Source organism: Periplaneta americana, chromosome 4 (genome assembly GCF_040183065.1).
Source record: "Periplaneta americana isolate PAMFEO1 chromosome 4, P.americana_PAMFEO1_priV1, whole genome shotgun sequence".
Taxonomy (NCBI): domain Eukaryota; kingdom Metazoa; phylum Arthropoda; class Insecta; order Blattodea; family Blattidae; genus Periplaneta; species Periplaneta americana.
The window spans coordinates 206024796-206050735 of record NC_091120.1 but is presented as its reverse complement, the minus strand read 5'-3'; the positions used below and the strand labels follow the sequence as shown (position 1 = coordinate 206050735).

The following is a 25940-nucleotide window of genomic DNA, read 5'->3' as shown; positions in this document are numbered from 1 at the left end:
AACACAAATCTGCAGATAAAATAAATATTTTAGAGTCTGTTTTCGGAGTCAGCTATGCTTGTTTTATGTTTAATACAGTACTTTATGCTCGACCATGCCGAAATGTAGTAATTATACACCTGGTAGTATCCCTTTAATACACCTCATTAAAGTACACCTATTCATTATAGTTCAGTTGTTCAGCCAATGAGAAATCACCATTGTACCATTATAAAACCGCAAGTATCGATTATTCTCGGATATGCAATCGAAAGACAATTAGCGAAACGTCACGGAGGCTGGAAATCCAATACTGTCGCAGAAGGTTATGTTCTGTTACTATAATGATTAGCGTTAATTGTAAATAATATTCAAATAAATTCAATTTGTCATCACGTTTTTCAATTCCAAATCAATTTCCAGGTTATATCAATATTAATGTTCATGTTATTCTCTAGATTATATCAAGGTCAATGACATTCGTCCCTCGGAAAAAATCAATACTTTCGCGTCTGCGCACATCTCACAACATACGGAACATTGCTGAAGGTCAGATACAATTAAAATTAATAATATCAAGTTAGAAATATGGTCGAGCATAAAAAGTCGTATGAAACTCGCCTATAATGGTAATTAAGAAGCTCGTATGAAAATTATGAAACTCGCTTGCGCTCGTTTCATAAATATCCATACTCGCGTCTTAATTACCTTCATTATAGGCTCGTTGCATAATGTACTGTATTGCGCAGTGTCTCTGTTATAATAACGCTGGAAACGATAAAATGAAGTAATTCCCGTTTTCTACAGCCTATGTATTGCAATGAACAGGGATGGAAGTTCGGACACCGAACCCATGAAGTTAACTAAGTCGCATTTTGTACAAGTTGTGTTTTTTACTACAACTCTGGGTAATGCTGAAGTCTAGTTTATACAGTCACGAAGCTTGAGTTGTGAGGGTGCTAGAAACAAAAGACTGCCGGTACTATTTCGCATTGTCTGTAATGAGGCGATATTAACGATCCTAGTGGTTAGCAACTATCTATGGATGCATATTTACTACGTATTGAGCTTCGTGACTATATACTAGACTGTGGTATCGTAATCCACGATGGCAGTATACAATGTCATGGATTATTTTGAGAATCAATTTACGTCGTCTGTGAATACAAATATTTTATATTCTTGACTGTATTAAGAAAAGAAAAAAAAAAGGTATCCCACATTAGGCTAATTTTCCCCACTTGCGTATAATATACGAATGTACTCATTTACATTGCTGAGCGTAACGAATATGAAGTAAGCATTACCATGGAGACCAGTGTCATTTCCATTCAACCAAATCCTTTCACTTTTTTCTATTAATGTAGGTTGAATATAGACGTTACATGTACTTACTTACTTACTGGCTTTTAAGGAACCCGGAGGTTCATTGCCGCCCTCACATAAGCCCGCCATTGGTCCCTATCCTGAGCAAGATTAATCCATTCTCTATCATCATATCCCACCTCCCTCAAATCCATTTTAATATTATCTTCCCATCTACGTCTCGGCCTCCCTAAAAGCCTTTTTCCCTCCGGCCTCCCAACTAACACTCTATATGCATTTCTGGATTCGCCCATACGTGCTACATGCCCTGCTCATCTCAAACGTCTGGATTTAATGTTCCTAATTATGTCAGGTGAAGAATACAATGCGTGCAGTTCTGTGTTGTGTAACTTTCTCCATTCTCCTGTAACTTCATCCCTCTTAGCCCCAAATATTTTCCTAAGCACCTTATTCTCAAACACCCTTAACCTATGTTCCTCTCTCAAAGTGAGATTCCAAGTTTCACAACCATAAAGAACAACAGGTAATATAACTGTTTTATAAATTCTAACTTTCAGATTTTTTGACAGCAGACTGGATGATAAAAGCTTCTCAACCGAATAACAGGCATTTCTCATATTTATTCTGTTTTTAATTTCCTCCCGAGTATCATTTATATTTGTTACTGTTCCTCCCAGATATTTGAACTTCTCCATCTCTTCAAAAGATAAATTTCCAATTTTTATATTTCCATTTCGTACAATATTCTGGTCACGAGACATAATCATATACTTCGTCTTTTCGGGATTTACTTCCAAACCTATCGCTTTACTTGCTTCGAGTAAAATTCCCGTGTTTTCCCTAATCGTTTGTGGATTTTCTCTTAACATATTCTCGTCATCAGCACAGACAAGCAGCTGATGTAACCTGTTCAATTCCAAACCCTGTCTGTTATCCTGGACTTTCCTAATGGCATATTCTAGAGCAAAGTTAAAAAGTAAAGGTGATACGTTACATGTACAAATTTAAAATCAAAAGTACTGTAAATAGAAATGGATTTTTGAAGGCGGTCTACGAGACATTCAAAATTAGAAAAGGAAAACCCGGTGCCAGCACATACCCTACTCCTGTCGAATACCACCAAGAAGGTCGCCGGGCTTAACATCTCCCTTCGACGAACGAATCACTATCAACAGTGACACATGTCTTGTCTTAATATGCACTGCGGAGAAGTTTGGGATTTAATCGAGGCATATTGGTGCCCAATTTAATGATGAGAAGTTGTGCACCGCTATCTCTCCTAGTCTCAAGATAGAAATTTTACATGAAAATTTCTGATGTCGCTGGGAATCGAACTTGGGCCGGGTAGTCTGGAGGCAGACGCACTACCACAGAGCTAACTCGACGAACTAAAAAAAGAGTAAAGTTATAAAAGAGAAATTGGACGTTAAGAATTTCTCTCCTGAATTTTGTGACGTGTAGGCATTTGAATTGGTATGGACAAGAGAGAAGAATGCAAAAGAAAAGGTTAGGCATATCCAGAAAGGTGATGGAATGGTATCCACCTTGAAAAAAAAAATGGAAGCAGGCATTGATACTAAGGTTGCAAGAGGTCAGAATACAAATGAGAAAGTGAGAAATGAAATGGTCAGATAGGGTCGAGTGGAGATGAAAGGTAGGCACAGAAAGATGTGGCTGGATTGTAATTTCTAGAAATAAATAAATATTATAAACAAATATTTCAATAGTTACATAATGCTCTTTATTTTGTTTTATGTAAATAAAGCAGAAAACAAGTTAGGAAATATCCTTAGAATTAAAATTCAGCAGTAATGAAACATAAAATGAATATTGTAATATATCATGATGCACTGAAAGTCGTATGTGCACACCAATGACCCATTACCCGTTGTTCTCCACTCTTGTTTTTCTTCTGAAAATTTCCAGGTTACTTCTTCGTAATAGATGCGAAATGTAGAATGTGCACAGTAAGAGAAGATAGACAGAAACGTTTGAGGACAATCGTCGAGAGTGAATTCCGCAGGCAGTGGTAGACCATTCATTTACTCGCAGTTCTCGTCGAAGTCCTCCAGTTTGAGACCCGTCTCCTTGATAGCGGCTTCAGAAGCTTTCAGACTGTCTTCTGATGGGGGATACTGCCTGTACGAGACCCATACCGCGGCTGTGAAAATAATGTAGAATTTAAAATACTTGTCGCTTTTATTAAACACAATGTGTGCAGCTTGTTCTTTCCTCTAGCCATGTTTTATTATTTTCTGGAGGACTGGCTGAAGATCTCGCACAGTGAAGAGTAATCTTGTAGTATTTATGGAATGATGGTGAAATGTTTTCAAATATTTCGTGAACAATGAATAATACGTCGTATTTATGCTTTAAAATGTGACAGTAATTTCGTTAAAATTTTGTGAATTCTTTCACCAAGTAATGCCACACACTCATACACAATCTTAATTAGCACATAACCTTAAAAATGACATTGTATTTGCAACAGTCATTGCGAAATGAAGTTGTTAATAATAATAATAATAATAATAATAATAATAATAATAATAATAATAATAATAATAATAATAATATTTCTTGGTTATTCGATGACGCTGTATCAGCTATTAGGTCATTTAGCGTCGATGGGATTGGTGATTTCGAAATGGAATTCGGCATAGATTACCTGACATTTTGCCTTTCGGTTGGTGAAAACCTCGGAAAAAAACCCAACCACATAATCAGCCCAAGCGGTAATTGAACCCGGGCGCAACTGCGGATCGGAAAGCAAGCGCCTTAGCCGACGAGCTATGCCGGTGGCCAATAATAATAATAATAATAATAATAATAATAATAATAATAATACTTACTTACTTACTTACTTACTTACTTACTTACTTACTTACTTACTTACTTACTTACTTACTTACTGGCTTTTAAAGAACCCGGAGGTTCATTGCCGCCCTCACATAAGCCCGCCATTGGTCCCTATCCTGAGCAAGATTAATCCAGTCTCTATCATCATATCCCACCTCCCTCAAATCCATTTTAATATTATCTTCCCATCTACGTCTCGGCCTCCCCAAAGGTCTTTTTCCCTCTGGTCTCCCAACTAACACTCTATATGCATTTCTGGATTCGCCCATACGTGCTACCGCGTCCTGCCCATCTCAAACGTCTGATTTAATGTTCCTAATTATGTCAGGTGAAGAATACAATGCGTGCAGTTCTGTGTTGTGTAACTTTCTCCATTCTCCTGTAACTTCATCCCTTTTAGCCCCAAATATTTTCCTAAGCACCTTATTCTCAAACACCCTTAACCTCTGTTCCTCTCTCAAAGTGAGAGTCCAAGCTTCACAACCATACAGAACAACCGGTAATATAACTGTTTTATAAATTCTAACTTTCAGATTTTTTGACAGCAGACTGGATGATAAAAGCTTCTCAACCGAAAAGTAACACGCATTTCCCATATTTACTCTGTGTTTAATTTCCTTCCGAGTATCTTTTATATTTGTTACTGTTGCTCCCAGATATTTGAATTTTTCCACCTCTTCAAAAGATAAATCTCCAATTTTTATATTTCCATTTCGTACAATATTCTCGTCACGAGACGTAATCATATACTTTCTCTTTTCGGGATTTACTTCCAAACCCATTTCTTTACTTGTTTCAAGTAAAATTGCCGTGTTTTACCTAATCGTTTGTGGATTTTCTCCTAACATATTCATGTCATCCGCATAGACAAGCAGCTGATGTAACCCGTTCAATTCCAAACCCTCTCTGTTATCCTGGACTTTCCTAATGGCATATTCTAGAGCAAAGTTAAAAAGTAGAGGTGATAGTGCATCTCCTTGCTTTAGTCCGCAGTGAATTGGAAACGCATCTGACAGAAACTGACCTATACGAACTCTGCTGTACGTTTCACTGAGACCCATTTTAATTAATCGAACTAGTTTCTTGGGAATACCAAATTCAATAAGAATATCATATAAAACTTCTCTCTTAACCGAGTAATAATAATAATAATAATAATAATAATAATAATAATAATAATAATAATAATAATAATAATAATCATCATCATCATCATGACGATGATTTGCGCAAGAGTTTCCTCCGATCACAAGATTATGTATCTGCCTGTAAGTTATATGGTACTTACGTTTGTTATTATTCAATGCCGGGCATCCACCAATCATCAGATATCCTTTCCCTTCATCAAAAGCTACGACAGAGTAATTGCCCGACAACCCGGCCAACTCGGTTGCTGTAAACAGACAGGTTAGCCATTCCAGATAAGAAACGAAGCATCATTAACTGTGAAGTTGTTCTATAGAGTGGATTATCTGCAGTAATTGCACGAATGCTATTTCATCTTATTGATAATTTCACGAGCCCGAAGGACGAGTGAAAATTATGCTAATAAGATGAAACCACGAGTGCAATTTAATGAGATTATTCTAGGAATAAAATTAAATAGCTTGGAAAACCGAATTACTTACGTAAGTGATAACTATCAGGGTCGGCTTTCGAAGGGGGGCTGCGGAGCTGCAACACCCCCAGACATTTGTGGCTCTTGTCTCGTTTTATGTTGTGAAATACATTTATTATACAGTCTCTATTTAGCGGTTCGAATTTTTAAAAAAATTTCGCTCTCATTGACATGCACGCAATCGTTAGTGAAGTCACTTCCTCCCCTGGTGCTGCCAGAGCGAAACCAGAGACAAGGACTATAGGGTGAAGCCACTTCCTGCCCTGGAGCTGTCACTCTCGTCTCGGATGCTTTGCGCGTTAATTTTACCCCTCCCCCTGCTGCCCCTTGCCATGAATCCAGAGTTTCCAGGCGCTGCAAAATTTGCAGCAGTTTGTCAGTAGCGCGCAGTTTTAAATACATTTCCTTTAATGTTGTGAGTATAACAAGTGCAACAATATACGATGAAAGAGTAATGGAACGGAGAAAAATTCTCTCCGGCGCCGGGATTTGAACCCGGGTTTTCAGCTCTACGTGCTGATGCTTTATCCACTAAGCCACACCCGGGTTCAAATCCCGGCGCCGGAGAGAATTTTTCTCCGTTCCATTACTCTTTCATCGTATGATGACGCAGAATATCTGCATGGAAATATCATATGTGCTTCGGTACAGTAAAATAATATATGATATGCGTAAATCACTTCATGATTTAAGACGGCGCTTATTCCGTCGGATCCCGGCCAACTAGTCACTCATAACGAGTGCACCTCAGCACATGTGTGGACTTCAGTCCTACGTTCATAGACATCTATGACGTAGTGCAGAGGGCGGCCACTAGAGGGAACCCAAGAGTTGGAGCTTAATCTGAGACGATTCTATCCGACGCCGGGGTTGTATCCGGTGTGGCTTAGTGGATAAAGCATCAGCACGTAGAGCTGAAAACCCGGGTTCAATTCCCGGCGCCGGAGAGAATTTTTCTCCGTTCCATTACTCTTTCATCGTATGATGACGCAGAATATCTGCATGGAAATATCATATGTACTTCGGTACATTAAAATAATAAGTGCAACAATGTTTAATTCTGTACAATATTTACAGTATATTCTGTTCAGTACCTTAACAATTCAGGAGAAATGTGAAATTAAGTGCCCATCAGTTGAATCTCATAATGGAAAGAGCCGCTAAACAAAATACAAAGACTCGCATATGTTTTGCTAATTTATCCAGTATCCCTGCTTTCTTCTCTCGATCTCCTCACAGTCTGTATTAGATTAATGTGTTTCAAAGACAATTCCATTAGTTGGGGCAACAAGATGGAGTTTTAAAATAAGAACAGTAAATGTTGTCCATTGCTAGAATGTTTTCAAACCATAATGGAATCTGAAACATCTAACAACATCACAAGGAATGAGGCAAGCACGGAACGGTGCACAGTTGAGCAGCGAGATCTGTGAAAATTAAAACCCTAAAAAGCGTCGTAAGGTCGAAGGGATTCAGACAGGAGTTGCGGCAGCCAAGGAAGTGTGTGACCTCATTATCACACAAGCTAACACCCGATTCCAGTTCATAGATCATCTGATATTATCTTCTCTTCTGTGTCAAGAAAAATTTGAATGCTACAAAAGCTCATTTCCTGAAAATTACCTAAATATATGTGTGAAGCTTTTTCCAATGTTCGATAAAGACAAACTAAAAACGGAACTTACTGTGTTGTATTAGAGACAAGAATTCAGAAATATCAGTGGCGCAGTCAAGCTCTTGCAGTTTCTTCTATCTGAGAACTTGCAAGCCTCATTTTCAGAAGTTGTGAAACTACTACGCATAGCTATCACCATACCAATGACAACTTCCGAACCAGAACGTTGCTTTTCGTGTTTGAAGAGAGTAAAATCCTATCTTAGAAATACGATGAGAGAAGTGACTGCATTAGCTATGTTTTCCATTGTAAAGATTATGTTAAACGATATACCGGATTGTAATAAGAAGATGATTCAAAAGTTTGCAACCTACAAGACAAGGCGCATGGAACTAATCTTTAGGCTAATTAAAATAAGTTGCTTGGTTTATTTTTGTATGCAGCCTCCCTTAATTCAATACCCACGAGCCGCCACTGATAATTATTATAAAACATATCAATAAGACATTATGTTTCCTTGTAATGAAGTTCAAAAACAAACTGCTATGTATCACGGCATACTAAATACTACTGCCAACTACTCAGAGCGGAAATATGGAACAACAATACCTAACCTCAAAAGTAAGATAAGCTGAAATGTTACATTAACAGAATTTGTATTTTGATACATTTACCAGCTCATCAGTGTCTTGAAACGACGCTTGACCAAATCGTGAACTCGCTATGTTTGAATTTGCCGCTAACAGAGGGTGATGATGTATCACTGTATACTAATGCGAATAGATGTCCACGTCCAGTATTGTACGAGGCGTCTTATCAGATAAGACTGGCTGTACCATGACGTCATGTGGCTATGGCGCGACGTCACATTCTTGGTCATAACATGGCCAACATTGAACAAGTTTATATAAAAATGGGAACAGATGCATTATAGGGGTCGCCCATCACACATTATACGCAGAAAAGATGAACGGAAGTAATGTTTCGATTAGCGTTTGTAGCATTCGATTTTCGATAAGCATTAAATGCTACCAAATTAAAAAATTAAATAAAAAAATTTAAACAGTTTGTTACTACTGATGTGATTTTAGTCACTTCGTATTATATTTTTGGTCCAGGGAAAACATATTTTACTATTACTGGCGTTATTTCCATTTTGAAGTAGGCTACAAGTCAACAATATAAAACTGACTGTTAATTTAGAAGTTGGCAACATATTTTATGTCGATTATAACAACAATACATATCGATAGTAGCATTCATACCATTCAACCAATAAGGAGATTGGCCCCTATAATGCATCTGTGCCGATATTTTATGTCCATTGTAACAACAATACATATCGATAGTAGCATTCATACCATTCAACCAATAAGGAGATTGGCCCCTATAATGCATCTGTGCCGATATTTTATGTCGATTATAACAACAATACATATCGATAGTAGCATTCATACCATTCAACCAATAAGGAGATTGGCCCCTATAATGCATCTGTGCCGATATTTTATGTCGATTATAACAACAATACATATCGATAGTAGCATTCATACCATTCAACCAATAAGGAGATTGGCCCCTATAATGCATCTGTGCCTAAAAATGTATTAATAAGTATTTAATGAATTTCAATCTTAAGGCATATAAAGTTTATATGCCTTAAGATTGAAATTAATTAAATACTTATTAATAATTTACCAGGCATATTTATATATACAATGAATTGTAAATTACTAAAAATGTATGTTTAACATGAGTTTAATATAGTAATTCCTTTGTTTTTTAGAACTTTGAACTTAGGCGATTGTCAAGATGGCCATGACTAGACCATGATAATCACGTGACTCCAATACGTTTGAACAGGAAGCTCGGAGTTCAGAACCGGTTCTGAACCAATTAAAGTCATGTTGGAACGCACATTGAGCTACTGCGCATGAGCAGTCAGTTCAGAATCGATTCTGAAGCATGCTGGAACAAAGATACTGTTCTACTATATTGTAGACCCACTTTCATTTGTTCATGTTTAAATGCACTATATAGCAAATGCAACTTTGACGGCCTCCGAAATTCTACAAGTGCCCAGCTTATGGTTGCGAAAACAAAATGTATTCATTAGCAAAAAATGAAGTATTTCTCATCATTTTCGTAAATTTTACAGCTTGCAGAGTTTCATTGTGAATTAAATTAGTAGAACTACATTGAGCATTCAATACTGAACATTTTGATAGACACATTATATGCAGATATTTTTTAAACACTGAAACGAGTTCCTATTATACTCTACGACCTCATATATTTTGGAAATGAGACAAGATGTGTAAAATCTACTTGCGCAGGCATGTGCCCATGTCAGGGGCTCACACAATGGGAGGGTATGCACAGTACAAAAAATATATATATATCACTTTCAACTCAAAGTTACCTTTTTTTTTAAATGGAACATGTATATTTTTTCTAGAGAACTGAAAACTAGAGGTACACTGACGTTCAAAGTTATCTGGCCTACGATTTTATGATCGTGTAAGCGAACTTTCCAACCACGGGATAAGTCAGAACCAAAGATATAAAAAATTTACAAATTTTGAAACAGTTCCGCTAGTTCTCAATAGGTGGCACCATTATTCGGAACCGTTAAAAAGTGTCAGGAAAAATGATTATGTAGATTAAGCATAAATTATTCTTCTATTAGACAATATCAGCTGTTTCCACCCAAACTCAGTGTTGTTTTACAATCGGTAGAGTGGAATGAAAATATGAATTTTATAACACGGGTATATTTATCTACGATTGGCAACAGTGACTATTACCTTCGCTATCTATTCATAGAAGTAATAACTAAAGAATCCACACTTACACCAACAAATTATAATAATAGGTAGAAAAGCGCAAAATATGCATATTTTGTGTGTTCGTTCCATGGATGCTTATTCACTACAGAAACTCGTTAGTGATTCGATTCTTAGTCTGCATGAGAGGGCGTGGTATCTTTCACAGGCACCTTCGCACAATTTACACACGCACTCTGCACTGGGCTCATGGTAGCCTGTCGTTTTGCAGATCTTGAAATGAAAACCATGCACTGCGAAGCGTGTGATGGTGTGTCTGAGTTCGTAGTACGGTCTCTTCCACTCGTCGGACAGCATGGCCTCTGTTGTATAGAAGTCGCTCCATATTTGTGACCTCTTCGTTCGGAGTTCCTGTAGGAGATTCTCGTACTGGGCAGTGGACGGGAGCAGTAGTTGGTGTCTCAAATCTTCGATATAGAAGGGTTCCCTTGACATTTCGTAGCATAGTCGTGATGGAGCATATTTTGATATGGATAGGGCTCTTTTAATAAATGTTGCCTTCACTCGTTCTACGCGTTTTAAATTGCTCTTTGTAAGGTTCTCCCATATGATGTTCAGACCATATTGCAATATAGGGCTGATTTTGACTTTGAATAATGTCATGGCTGTCTCTAGCGATAATTTGCTTACATGCTGTACTTCATGCATTGCTTTTATAGCATGTATGGTTCTTTCATTTACATGTTGTGTATACGTATCCCCATGCGTTTGGAGGGTGATTCCTAAGTACTTGAATTGGGTTACATTTTGTAGCTCCCTGTGCTCCAGACGGAATGTATCTTCAGCTGCTATTCTTCCTCCTCGGCGGAAGATCATGGATACGGTTTTGTCTACATTGATGGCTAATTCGTTCTCTCGGGCCCATATTGATAATTGGTCTAGCGAGGACTGAAGCTTTTGCCGCGATGTGGACGCTAGGGCCATGTCGTCGGCATATATATACATGCTGACTCCATCTAGCTTGACACTGTTCACAATATCAGCTGTTGCTACATTGAATAACGTGGGGCTTAGTGGGTCGCCTTGCAACACCCCGATACTTTGCTCTATAGGTTCTGAGTATGTGACGCTGTCGTCGATTACTAAGCTGTTTTTGTGCAATATGTTGTTTACTATTCTGGTGACGTAATGACCTGTTCCAATCATCGAGCCCAGTTTCTTTATTATCATGTTTCTGTTGATGGTGTCAAACGCTTTGCTGTAATCCAACAAATTATCGAACACTATCGATTAGTAGGGTTAGATATCTTAGAACTAATTGTACACTTAGTGGTTTCTCTACTCTTCTAAATCTAATGCCATCTGAAATAAATAAACTTTTAAAGGATGGCAATGGAGACACTGTTTGTGACGTCATGCAAAGAGAGTATGCTGTACACACAGCAAGGGTTGCTTGCAATGTCTGTGTACTAAAAGCATGCATTAAACAAAAGAATATCAGTACAGCGCGCTCCACTTCTCAGTCTACTAGTGTCTCCTGATCTGGTCTGCTGTACGTCTGTCAGTATCAAACAGGAAATACCGTAGGCACGTCCTGTAACGCATTTAATGTTTATGTTCTCAAATTTTTCTATCCAATGTCTCCAGGTTGCCATTTGACATTTCTGGTCCTCTCTCCTGGCAATGGCTTATTTGTACCCACTTCTGAGGTTGGGCGCCTGGAAGTCGGAGTTACGATGCCCTGATGATATTATGATAGGATGATTATGAAGTGCCAGGAGAGGTCTTAAACCTAAACCTAACCTACTTTGCAGACCTTGGACGAACACAGGAACATTCCCCTTTAAGAAAAAATTGTGTTCTAACCGAGAATCGACCCCGGGACCTCATTAACTGTATTATGAATATTACTTTCCTTATTGATATTTGGAATCCTGTTTTGTTGTTACCACTTTGTTCTCTTATTTTGTCTAATAGATATGTCGGTCTAACTGAACTGCTTAAAATTTTAAAGTCGAGAAAACAGCATAAAAAAAAAACAAAAAAAAATCCTCTCAACTCACGCACCGCATTTGTGGCCATAGATGATTATATGGTTCAATCATTTTAAAAAGTCTCAAATATAATTACGATTATAAAAACCAAAAAACGTGGATTTTCTTAATTTTTCAGCATTATTTCTTGTCTGAAATCAATTTCTCTCTCCTCCAGAATAATGTCTATATCTGTGTTGTGTTGTGTTTCGTACTGACGTTTGACTTTTTTTACAAATATAGTATATATATATAACTTGTTAAACACTGCACTTCATCGCCATGTTCATTACATAAAAACTGAACCTTCTACTTATTAAAATCTGTACTGTAATCTCGCTTACGATCTGTCCTGGTCTGCAACGTTGCATGCGCTGTACACCCTTGTGCCTCAGACAGAGAAGCTCCGCGCTTATGGAGAGAGCTTAAAAAATCTCGCGCTCAGAATTAATAGTAAGCATCGCATCGCTGTACACCTTCTCACAGAGGACGTGGGACTGGAAACCCGTCTATCAGTGTGGTTTCAGCATGATGGGTGTCCCGCACACTTCGCACATGTTTGCAGAGAAGTAGTGAATGCAAAGTTTTCAAATCGGTGGATAGGACGGGGTGGTCCTTTGAGATGGCCAGCTCGGTCCCCCGACTTGACGCCATTGGACATTTTTCTCTGGGGCGCAGTGAAAGATATAACGTATCAGGAAGTCCCTACGACACTAGAGAATATGCAACAGCGTATTATTGGGGCGTATATCTGTAAAAACATTACGATCTGTGCGACTCTCTCTTGTTCACCGTCTCCACAAGTGCATTGATGCAAACGGTGGTCACTTTGAACATCTGCTGAAGTAACATAGTTTCATCAGAAAATAACGTTACTATTTATTTGTGAGTGCGTTTTCCGTGCTGAATGTAATTTACAAACGTGAAGTTTCTTTGAGCTATAGGCCACTAGTATTTTGTTTAGGAAAGTAAAACCACTTCCGTCCCTAGTTTTCAGTTCGCTAGAAAAAAAAAAAGACATACATGTTCCATTTTAAAAAATGGTAACTTTGAGTTGAAAATGATATTGTTTTAATTTTTTGGATTGTGCATACCCATCAGCAGGAGATATGACGTTCGAAGCAGTTAAACAATTTAAATACTTGGGCGCCATAATCGATTACAACTGCGATATGAGCGCAACTGTTAAGGACGGAATACTGGCAGGCAACAGAGCATACTTTGCGAATGTTAAATTGCTTAGTAGTCTGCTAATTACGAGAACAACCGAATTAAACATATATCACACTTTAGTTCGACCGGTAATAACATATGGATCTGAGGCATGGACACTAACTAAAGTAGAAGAAGATCTCCTACGGTGTTTCGAGAGAAAAATTCTAAGAAGAATATACGGACCAGTATATGAAAACAACGAATGGCGGATACGTTATAATGAAGAAATCAATCAGCTGTTTGGGGGACAAGATATTGTCAAATTTATAAAATCCCAGAGGTTGAGATGGCTGGGACACATACAGAGAATGGACGAAAACAGAATTCCCAAGAGAATACTTCAAGGGAAAGTCCACAACAGAAGTAGGGAAGGGAGACCTAAGAAGAGATGACTGGATGGGGTCATCAGGGACCTGGAAATAATGGGAGTGAGGGGTTGGAGAAAGAAGACTGAAGATAGGACAGAATGGAGGACTGTTGTACGAGCGGTCAAAACCCACCCAGGGTTGTAGTGCCAGTTGATGATGATTGACGATGGATTGTGCATACCCTCCCATTGTGTGAGCCCCTGACATGGGTACATGGCTGCCCAAGTAGATTTCTCACATTTTGTTTCATTTCGAAACTATTTGAGGTCGCAGAGTTAGGTGAGACATCCTGTATATTTATAACATGACTGCTCCTATAGCAAATGGAGAACGTTTTGTTGACTTACCAGCAGGGTTTTCGTTGAACGTTGCTTTCAGAATGCGATCTTCAACGATTTTCATTGAACCCATCAAGCTGATTGTCTTACCACTCCTGAAACCAAATAAATGAACATTATTTTTTCTGCGATAGTGCATTAAATTGCATTTTTCCCCTGTTATGAGTGCGTAAAGTGAGCCTTTAAAACACTAGTAATCATTTTACGCACTGCCAAAGAAAATGAAATATTCTTTGTACAAACTTCATGCAGTAAGAAATGAATGCATTACCTCGATCTTCCTTGACGTAAATATTACACGTAACACAAAAGTAACATTCATATTTACATTTTTACCCGTATTATTCTGAAGTTACATGTTGTACTCATTGCAGCAAGATGTAGCATACAACTTTTCCTAACCGCTTTGTTGATTATGGTCGGTTTAGACTGCCATGATATTGTGATCATAAATAAATTAGGATGTTCATTCCGTGGATACTTATTTTTTTTATGGTTTTGAGTTTAGACGGCCACGACAGCGTGATCTTATAACCTGTTCAACTTTGAATATTTATTTAATGTAAATTTGTGCTGTCGTAGAAAAAAACATTATTTTACACACATTCGTAAAGTTATCTTTTTGGCATTCGTGTGTTTGTGGAACTCGGCTTCCCCTGGTTTCACGAACTTTACATTCATGCCAAAAAGGGAACCTTCACGAACTTGTATCATAAATAACTAGACCTATTATTAGTCAATCGAGAGATTTGGTAAACTTTCTAGCGAAATAACTCAGAATAGTGGAAAAGAAGAAAGCATAACGAAACTCGTTACGTATTTTATCCACGAGCGGAAGATTTGACACGCCAGATGTCAGTCGATCGTGTTAATTTCCATGAGTGTATAAATACAGTAGGCTACTAACTTATGCCTTGATTTTCTTGTACTATACACTATTTTATCCAACATTTACTTATAAAGTTAAAGAGACTTCTTAGTTTTTTAATTAGAATATAATAATTAGTAATTCATTCCTGGAATATATTTAGAGCACGGCCATCTGGATATGTATGTCATCATCGTAATACGTAATATAAGAGAATCGATGTAGGCTAATCGATTATAGGCAATTGTTTTCATTGTTGTTGTAGTTTGTATGATACGGTAATTGATTCATTAATAATATTTAGAAAGTGTTTAGTATGAAACAAGAAGAAAAGGTATTTATATCAGACAAAGTTTTGAAGGAAGCCAACTGTATTATATCAGATTTGTTAATCTAAATTAAATCTAAATCTCCATGTAGTATTTGTACTTTATTCATACAGTCGTTAAAGTGATACTTTATCCATCCTTAATGTTAAAGTGTTACTTTAGTAAGTTGATTTCAGTTATTAAAGTACAAATTTATAAGTAAGTGTTGGATAAAAATAAAAGAGGGGAGGAAATGCCTTGCCCCTATGCTCAGAATCAGAAATTGTACCGTACCCGTGCGCTCCGCTGCACCCGTTAGAAATAAATATAAAGTAATTACATAATTAAAATAGGACGTTTGATCCAGGGAACATTCGTGTTTGATAGAAGGATAAATCGTTTATTATGTTACTTAATTTCAATTGCATCCAAATAATTAAAATGCGATCATTTTGGTCCAGAGACACTCAATTGGTGCAATGACAATTCCTTTAATATGTTTCTTAATTTTTATTACATGCAACCATACTTTAATGAAGATTGACATAATTTAGATTTAATGTGTATATTTTATTTTACTTGTTATAGGTTTCCATTGAATTATGGTAATAACTTAATTTTAACCCTTGTTTTCTACGTATTCAGTAAATGGCGCTTGGCCCACTATGGTTCTGAACCCTTCAAATAACTTAAATTATATTATATAATATTACATATTATATTATATTATATTATATTATATTATATTATATTATATTATATTATATTATATTATATTATATTATATTATATTATATCAGAAGTTACTGTAATAACATTATAGCATTATGTCCCTCTAGAGGAACTACGCTTTCCAATGGTGAAATAATAATTAATTATACAAATCGGTTAATTTAGCTTCCGATATTACTTCATACAAACACAGAAACATTCTCTGTAGGCTATCTCTCATAGCTTTCGATTGTTGCTGTCCAAGGCCCCTTATAGACGAAGTCATTTGTTTTTTAATTCATTACACGGCCTTAGATGGCAGTTATTTTAATTTTAAAACTCATTTATCTCATTAAATATCAGTCCTATCAAATTTTTCAGTGAATAAAACTTATCGCAAATTATTTTTAAAGAAACTTTTGTTATGTAACATTTTTCACAAAAATCAATAATAAGCGAGATATTTCGATTTATTTAATTCAGGCCCCCTTATAACCCCCATTTTAAATAATGTATTTTGAATGCCATATAGCCTAAAATCTAAGTTACAACGAACTTAATTTATATTCTAATTTTCATCGAAATCCGTTCAGGCATTATCGCGTGAAAAGGTAACAAACATACAGACAGACAGACATACAAACAAAAATGTCAAAAAAGCGGTTTTCGGTTTCAGGGTGGTTAATTATATATGTTAGGACCAATTATTTTTGGAAAATCGAAAATTACCAGAAAAATTTCGGCTACAGATTTATTATTAGTATAGATTATTATTATTGTTATTATTATTATGATTATTATTACTATTATCATTGTCATTATTATTATATTATAATTATTATTATTTTTAATATTACTGTTATTGTTATTACTATTACTGTTATAATTATTATCATTATTATTATTAATACTATTACTTGTATTATTATTATCAATATTATCATTATCATCATCATTAATATTATCATTATTCTTAACATTACCATTACTGTTATTGTTATTACTATTATTATTATTATTATTATTATTATTATTATTATTACTGTTATCATCATCATCATTATCATCATCATCATCATCATCGAGGTATCATGTTAAAACTTGAATCAGAAAATCTTTATTGTTCAGCTGTTACAAAACATTGTATGTAATTGATTTAACATTTCTTTTAACTAGTAAGCTACGTTCAGTTATTCCATATGAAGAAAACGAATGATTAGAACCTTTTTGAGAAAAATAGACTTAAATTTACGCCATTTAATGTTAATTAAGATGTTACATTTAAAAAAGGGGAGAAGGGGCCAAGTTTCGATGTCTCAGCTGAATGTTTTTTATGGGACAATCAAGAAGTAATGTGGAAGGAAACATATGTAATAAAATTATGTTTGAAGAAAGAAATCGAACGGATGTAATGGCAACATCATGTTTGGCTTTCAAAGACATGATTGGTATTAATAAAAACTGGTTGATATATATTTTTTTCTATTTTTAAACATTTCAGCGACTGAACTAATTCCAAAACAGATTTTTGAAACGAAGTAAAGGGAATATTTTCAATGGATTGAGTAGATTGTGAAAACTCACTTTGGTGATTTTATAGAAACTCTAGCTTGGAAATTTCCATCTCCAGATGGAGTGAAATGCACCGCCCAGCACCGACCCTTTCCTTGGGAGAAACTTACGGGCATCAAGTACTTTGCCTTCCAGGTACCGCTGAACATCTGTGAACATGACGGAGGTTGTTATACAGGCTTATTTGCCACTTTCAGCACTAACAGCTTTAGTGTTATCTGAAGTAGACAAAGTGATTGTGTAAGTAGTATATCAGTTATTATTTCCAAACAGTAGGAATTTACTTAAGACGAGTCAATCTTATAGGCAATAAAACCAGAAGCAATATGCAAGGTAAAGAAATGTATATAAGAGAAAGGTATAAGTCAAATATATATTTTTTTTGTACTCGAACATTATCTATATATGTAATTTGAACTGGTAATGGAAATTACGGGAAAACGGCGGAACATATTTCAATAAACGATCCCTCATATTGAAGCTTGGAACTCAAAGTTTTTCGGAAAAATAGTAGTTTTCAGTGAAATGTCAATTTTTAAACATAATTTTCCTATTTTCCAAAATCCATCTGTCGTCAGTTTTAGAACTAGCTTTTTGCATTCACGGTCCACTTGATGCTCGCTTCGCTTCTCCTTCGAAGGAAACATCAAGTCGGCCGTGTTGCATTTCAGAATAAAACAAAACACACACTACAGTAAACAATATTAATGAAGGCCATGATCTGCAAGAATGCTAACATATTTAGAGCTCAAATTAAATTGGTTATTAGAAACTTAACTTACTAAAAATAATTTACACGTTCGATTCTGTGGTGTGTAATTTTCTGGGTACAGCTGTGTATTGGATATTAAAAACTACAAAACTTGAGGTGGTTTTATGACATTATTACCATTAGAAATGAAATATTATTGTAGTTAATGCCATGATGTGACTATTTTTCATTAATTATACATATTAATGCTATATTGATGATATGAAAGTGAAACGTTTTGGGGTTATATAAGTAGATGTAGAGAATAACTTAAATTAGATTTTGATTTCTATATTTTACTGAGCGGCTGCTATATAGTATATATAGTTTATGTTACTGAAAACTATAAAACTTACGTAAGATAATAATATTATTAAAAAGTATTTTTATAGTTATTAATCAAGTGGGGTTGGGTCTTTTTCATATATTTATATGCGTGGTTCTCTTCAGTATTGGCTCGATAGAGAGTATCTTTCATTGTTATGGAAGCAAATAACTTTCAAAATGTCTGGTATTCTTCATTGAAAATAAATCTGAAAAATGTTTATTTGAACGTTTAATGAACTTAGTTTGCAGCATTTGCTGCACAAGCCACTAGTAATAGTATATTACGATACAGGGTTGGGAAGTGCCATTCACAAAATCGAGAAAAAGTTTGAGAGTATTTCAATTTCCGAGATTTTGTAATGCACTCACAAACGTGTACCCGGAGTGAGACAAGTGGCCAAGAGGCTTGGAGCTCACATATTTAGTTCTTACAGCCCCGAAACACTTGCAAGGACGCGTTTGCGTACCTTTTAAATTTTGTCCTCCCAATTCTCCTCATTCAATTCAATTCAATCAATCACAAACGTGTATGGTACAACATATTTTGCACGATCATATTTTTAAAATTGAAAATACAGTATATTTTTATTGAAAATTTAGAGCAATATTATTCCAAATCCTTCGCAAAACCGCACTGTAATGGTAACTAAGTAACAATAAGCACACTGTAATGAATCTATTTCAGCATAGTTTTATGTTATGAAGAAAGGTTTCCTAGCAACAAGTTTCTGTGTGGGAATTCTAACTTTCAAGACCTAACAACAATAACTGTAAATACAGCAAAAAACACGATCGTGCAAAAAATAGTAATATGCGTTACAAGAGCGGTATGTTGAAGTTTTCATGTTCGAGGAAAAGTTTGAAAAAGCGAAACGTAGTTGAGCTTTTTTAATTTTCGAGAATTGAAAGAAAACATACCGCTTGTGTATCGTACATTATTTTGTGCGAAGAACGTTTATTACATACCTGAAAGAGGAATTTCTAATTAGTTGCAATAAAATCTCCATCTTAGTTTCTGTTCAATGACGGCAAATTTGGAAAAAAAAACTATCTATCTTCAACATTGTTGCTTTAAAATGTTTTCTGTGTTTATTATACTCCAGCAGGCCGTGATATACGTCTGTATTTTTTCCCCAGTCTATAAATGCAAACTTAAAACAAACGGTAAGGTTATTTAATGATTTATTTTTCATTTTAATATTTTAACAATATTCTTTATATAACATATTGCAGTAATAACATCGGCAACTGGAATCTTGTTGATTTTTCACGGCTTCCTTAATGTTACTTGCATCAAGAATGCAGTAACTTTAGTGGAGTTGTAGAGTTTACTTAATTTTTGCAAATATTTAAAACCAATAATTAACAGTGCAATTTAGGTGAAATTGCAGTGGTAAGTTTCCAATTTATAATTATTACTACATTGAACGTCTCTAAAAATAATATGTTAAAACCCTAAAGCAGTAAAATCAATATGTCACTTAAGCGGTAAGAATAGGGAAATTGTTATGTGTGTTAGGTTGGGAATACTGAATGTGGAATTTTAGACTTACCGCGGATTGGTTTTGTGCGGAAACCAAGCAAATACGCACGATCTCGCACAAAAGTCTTTATTATTAGTGAAAATGGTGCATAATAATTAAATGCCACATTATTGTACCAGAGTCGTAAAATATTACCATGCCAACTAAAACGTCATGACTTCTATTATGACCGTATAACTTGTCCCATAAAGTTAATATCGTATGTTCATTTTCAAATGGGAGCGTCCAGCACTTGTTTTTCGTTGATGACGTCATTTATCTATTTGCCGAGTCTAACCACAGCATTTTAACAACATTCGTACTTTGTGTAGAGTGTGGGATTGTATGAGGCAGAAACATGGACATTACGAAGTGAAGAGATGCGAATAGAAGCATTTGAAATGTGGATATGGAGAAGAATGGAATGTGTGAAGTGGACAGACAATAAGAAAGGAAGCTATGTTGGAAAGAGTGGGTGAAGAAAGAATGAAGCTGAAACTGATGAAAAGGAGTTGGTTGGGTCACTGACTGAGAAGAAACTGCGTACTGAATGATGCACTGAAAGGAATAGTGAACGGGAGAAGAGTTTGGGATATAAGAAGATATCAGATGATAGACGATATTATGATATATGGATCATATGAGGAGACAAAGAGGAAGGTAGAAAATTTTATTTATTTATTTATTTATTTATTTATTTATTTATTTATTTATTTATTTATTTATTTATTTATTTATTTATTTATTTATTTATTTAGTTAACCTAGTAGAAATAAGGCACAAAGTATATGATTATGTCTCGTGACGAGAATATTGTACGAAATGGAAATATAAAAATTCGAAATTTTTCCTTTGAAGAAGTTGAGAAATTCAAATATCTTGGAGCAACAGTAACAAATATAAATGATACTCGGGAGGAAATTAAACGCAGAATAAATATGGGAAATGCCTGTTATTATTCGCTTGAGAAGCTTTTATCATCCAGTCTGCTGTCAAAAAATCTGAAAGTTAGAATTTATAAAACAGTTATATTACCGGTTGTTCTTTATGGTTGTGAAACTTGGACTCTAACTTTGAGAGAGGAACATAGGTTAAGAGTGTTTGAGAATAAGGTGCTTAGGAAAATATTTGGGGCTAAGAGGGATGAAGTTACAGGAGAATGGAGAAAGTACACAACACAGAACTGCACGCATTGTATTCTTCACCTGACATAATTAGGAACATTAAATCCACACGTTTGAGATGGGCAGGGCATGTACCACGTATGGGCGAATACAGAAATGCATATTGAGTGTTAGTTGGGAGGCCGGAGGGAAAAAGACCTTTAGGGAGGCCGAGACGTAGATGGGAGGATAATATTAAAATGGATTTGAGGGAGGAGGGATATGATGATACAGAATGGATTAATCTTGCTCAGGATAGGGACCAATGACGGGCTTATGTGAGGTCGGCAATGAACCTCCGGGTTCATTACAAGCCAGTAAGTAAGTAACTAAGTAAGTAGAAATGAGGCCATCAGGCCTTCTCTTCCCCTCTACGAGGGAATTACAACTACAATATTAAGAATACAATTAGAATTAGAATTACAATTAATATTAAATTTACAAATACAATAAAAATCAAAGTACTAAAAGATTAACTGATTAATAAAGGCTAGACAGTTTATTGTAGAAGTTAAGAAGAAATAATTTTTTTAATTCTACTCTACGCAGTAACAAAATGCTTAATAAGTTTGTTTTTGAACACTGCTAAATTCTGACAGTTTCTGATGTCACTGGGTAGGGTATTCCACAAGCGCAATAGCGAGATTGTGTATGATGATGAATACGATGATGTCTTATGTGTTGGTATGGCCAGTATGCGGCTATTTTGCTTGCGTGTGAAGAGATTATGATATGATGATGTAACTGAAAGGGGAGGCAAGGTAGGTAGGTGCAGAGGTGTGAAGGACTTGGAAAAGGAGAACATGAGAATGAAAATTTCTACGTTCGTTAAGCCGTAGCCAGTTTAGAGTTTGGAAGGATGGGATAATGTGGCCAGCGCGACGGACATCGCAGACGAAGCGAACACAAGAATTATGAACACGTTGTAATCTTTGCGACTGGTTGACATTGAGGTCAGTCAGTAGAAAGTCACAATAATGAAAGTGGGGCATTACTAGTGTTTCCACTAGTATTTTTTGAGTGATGGCAGGAGAAATTTTCGAATGTTGTTTAAGGAATTAAGTATGGAAAGCACTTTTTTTGATAATATGAGTTACTTGATTATTCCAGTTTAAATGCGTATTGAAGTAAACTCCAAGGTTTTTAACACAGGAAGCAAAATGAATTATTGTGTCGTTTAATTTAGCTGGAAGAGCAAATAGGAAAGATTGGAGAAAGCTGGGTTTGCAGTGAAAGACCTGCCCTTGGGCAGAACACTGATTGAAATGACTCCCGATAGCGTTAGTCTCAGCAGGAACTCCATACTGTGTTCCAACCACGAGAAAGTCTCTGCCGGATTAGACGAAGGAGGGTAATGCTGTGAATGAATGTTGATGTCATAAGATCACACACGTGGGTACTCTTATCTCTATTGGCTAGCTCTCACAGCACAAACCATAATATTGATACAGCCATATTGATACTACCCTAGTTACAAAATTAGATCACTGTTAATCTCCTGGTCTTTTAATCTCTTCATACAGGAAATAACATATGCAGGAGAGCGCATGGTTTTTAAACTGGCGTTATAACGGTAATATTATTTATCTACTTCGTTCCAATAGATGAGGCAATAGTAAGCACATTCCTTTCACGGTTGATCTCCTGGTTGGAGAACAGTAATGGGGAGCTGTCTTACATGATTCATATCGAACACATGCCTTAATAGTATTTAATCCTAAGCTCTACGTTTCTGCAAGTACCATAGTCTCTCTTCTGCACTCACTTTACTGTCCAGTTTATCGACGGTTTGCTTTCCCAGGTCACATTGTGGGATAGCAGTTGCCAAGGAGGCTACGAGGCAAACCAGCAGCGTTGACAGAAATCCCTTCATTGCGTCCTGAAATTAAGAAGTAATTCAACTATGGTTTGAACTAGAATCTTGCACAACCTGTTACGAAAAATAGAAATTATTGTATTTCTATTGAAAACTTGGCGCTGTAGTCAGTATACAAAGTTCTTCCGTCTCACGGAGTGTCTCATTTTCGATTTATCGAATATTCTAGTTGTTCTTCATTCTTTGTGGGTGGACGGCAAAGGCAGACCACATTGAGCCATGCAGGAGTTACAAGGGCCCTTGCAAGGACGCGTTTATCATCATGTAGGCCTACCATTTAATTGATGATTCTTCTCTCACTACAATCAATCAACCAATCAATCAATCAATCATCGATCCATTCATTCATTCAGTCATTCATTCATTCAGGTAGCCTATTACAGTTGGTATTGTCAAGAGCAAAACATATCTTCTTAAAAATGATTTATTAATGAAATAATGAATCTGCTTTTAATAAAAACCATTAACAACTACTGTTTTAGAAGTACAGTAGAACCCCGATTGTCCGTTACCCTATTAACCGATTGGCGGATTATTATCTGTCTATTTCTAAGTTTTTTCTTCAGAAATAAATAACTTATATGAAGTACTGTCTTGTCCATCATATTAGTAGGTTCTACATATGTTTTTACTAGAGAGTGATATTACAAGTCTTTATCGTTACACAGCATTGTCTACTGTTCGAATTGCCGTTCTATAATGTAACTTGTGTATAAGTCTTCCACAGGTATTAACAGAAAACGTGTTGCGCTAAGTATAAAAAATAGAAATAATTGATTGGTTTGAGAAAGAGAAACTGTGGCTCATTTCGCATCAGAATACGAGATTGGTAAAAAAGCAAGTAAATCTACAACATGAGACCTCCATTATTCCTATCTTCCCTGAGGCAGTCATTACAGTCATTGCCCCTTAAAAAACCGTCGTTGACAACCAGACTTAAACTAGTGAATTTCTGATCCACTATCTAGCAAGTTAAATACAAGGCCATGGAGGAAATTACAAAATCTTTCATGGTACGGATTATCCAATTTTTTCGATTAACCGTTCAGTCCAACCCCTTCATTACCACGGATAATAGAGGTTCTACTGTATGCATTTTGAGTTTAAATTGTAAATGTTACAATAGAATGTATATGTTCTCTTCTAATTAGTAAGTAATTGTAATTTATTCTATTCTTGCAAATTTTATATTAAGCATTACTCTTATTTCCTTTGCTGTGACCGGTGTCCATTTGTTCTTCTATATAATATGTTATGAAAATAAAAGTAATAAAATATGCAATCAATAGTACGCCTATATTAAGCAAATGCATTTCTTAAATTACACATGGTAGGCTATGTAAATTTCCTTCAATCGTTAAGGCCCATTCATAATGAAAATTAAACATAACCGTAACATACATACAGAAGTTTGCGCCCAGGCTACCTAATAGGATCATTCACAATGATTCACATAAACACTGACATTAACATTGCCGTTAGACGTTAACATGAAAATTTGCAAAATCCAAACTTTCATGGTTATGTTTACGTGATTTGCAAACAGAACACAATCGTGGAGCGCTGAAGTATACGACAGAATATGAGGAAATGGCGTCGTTGTTATGTTTCCATGGTTACCAAGTATCTTTGCGATTATGTTTATGTTCCCATCGGGAATGTTCTTGATTTTACCGTAACGTTTACATTCTTAGGCTAATGCTTACGTTATGTTTAATTTTCATTGTTACTACGTTTATGTTCTCAGAAAATGTCAGTGTTCTGTCTAGCCTGTAAAACGTCAGGGGGCAATCAGTTGAAATTCGAACATTCGGTCGTATGCTCTCTGATCGGTCAAATGAAAACTGGTTGTAAGCCCTATTCTGCAGCTCTATAGTTTGAACCTAGGTAGATACTAAGAGAAGGATTTTCTGAGAACAGTATTATTTCCCCTAACTTTATTATTTATAATTTTGCTCTTTTACCATTTTAACAACACAGTTCTACTATTGCAAAAAATGATAACACAAACTTATCGCACTGATACTGTTTTCTGCTTCTCCATGAAAACAAATGTAATCTAGTCCGTGTATGAATTGACAAGTTTATTTAATCAATTTTTACCCACAGAATATTAAAATATGCTCGTTTCACTATAGGGCGTATGGAATTTTAACAGTTCTATGGTAAATAAAACATATTAATAAACTAACATTTTTATATTCAAATATTAAAAAAAAAAAGGCTGCAAAATGTCTTATAGAAATGCTGTACTCACGTATAACTGTTGCTGATCCTCTTCCAGGTGAGAACTTAGTTGCACCTCAGACCTGCCGGTATTTATATGAATCTAGTGTCACATCACGTTGACATTGGTAAATAACGAGACCAATAAATCAAGGCCTTCAGAAAACAATAAATTTTGTTACACATAACATAGACATTGAAGAGTGTCAAGGATAAGATGGTTCAGAAAACAATGAAATAAATTATTATTATGAAGTAAATTTATTTTTGTCGTCTAATTTAAGGGGAGATGATGGTATTTTTTGGTGAAAAATGAGTAAATTAAAAAAAGTTCTTTAAAATACTCTGTGATATGTGTGGAAAGCATAGCATAATATTTTATGAGTATTTGTGCCCTTATCAGATGTTGCGACGCTATTTTTAAACTTCCTGCGTTACGGATTTTTAAATCACTCGCCCGCTTTTATTGTTGTTTCCG

The 25940-nt window shown here is 35.7% G+C and overlaps 1 protein-coding gene across 1 annotated transcript; it reads right to left on the bottom strand.

Annotated features, from left to right (window-relative positions):
* Positions 1 to 3029: 3029 nt before the first annotated feature.
* On the bottom strand, positions 3030 to 25514 carry LOC138698897 (uncharacterized). The gene is made up of 6 exons (XM_069825090.1): positions 25494 to 25514; positions 23126 to 23239; positions 17609 to 17745; positions 14147 to 14232; positions 5453 to 5557; positions 3030 to 3466 (listed from the first exon to the last, which is right to left on the bottom strand). Exons 2-6 carry the CDS (start codon positions 23231 to 23233, stop codon positions 3348 to 3350), a joined length of 555 nt encoding a protein of 184 aa, XP_069681191.1. The 5' UTR covers positions 23234 to 23239; positions 25494 to 25514; the 3' UTR covers positions 3030 to 3347.
* Between the last annotated feature and the right edge of the window lie 426 nt (positions 25515 to 25940).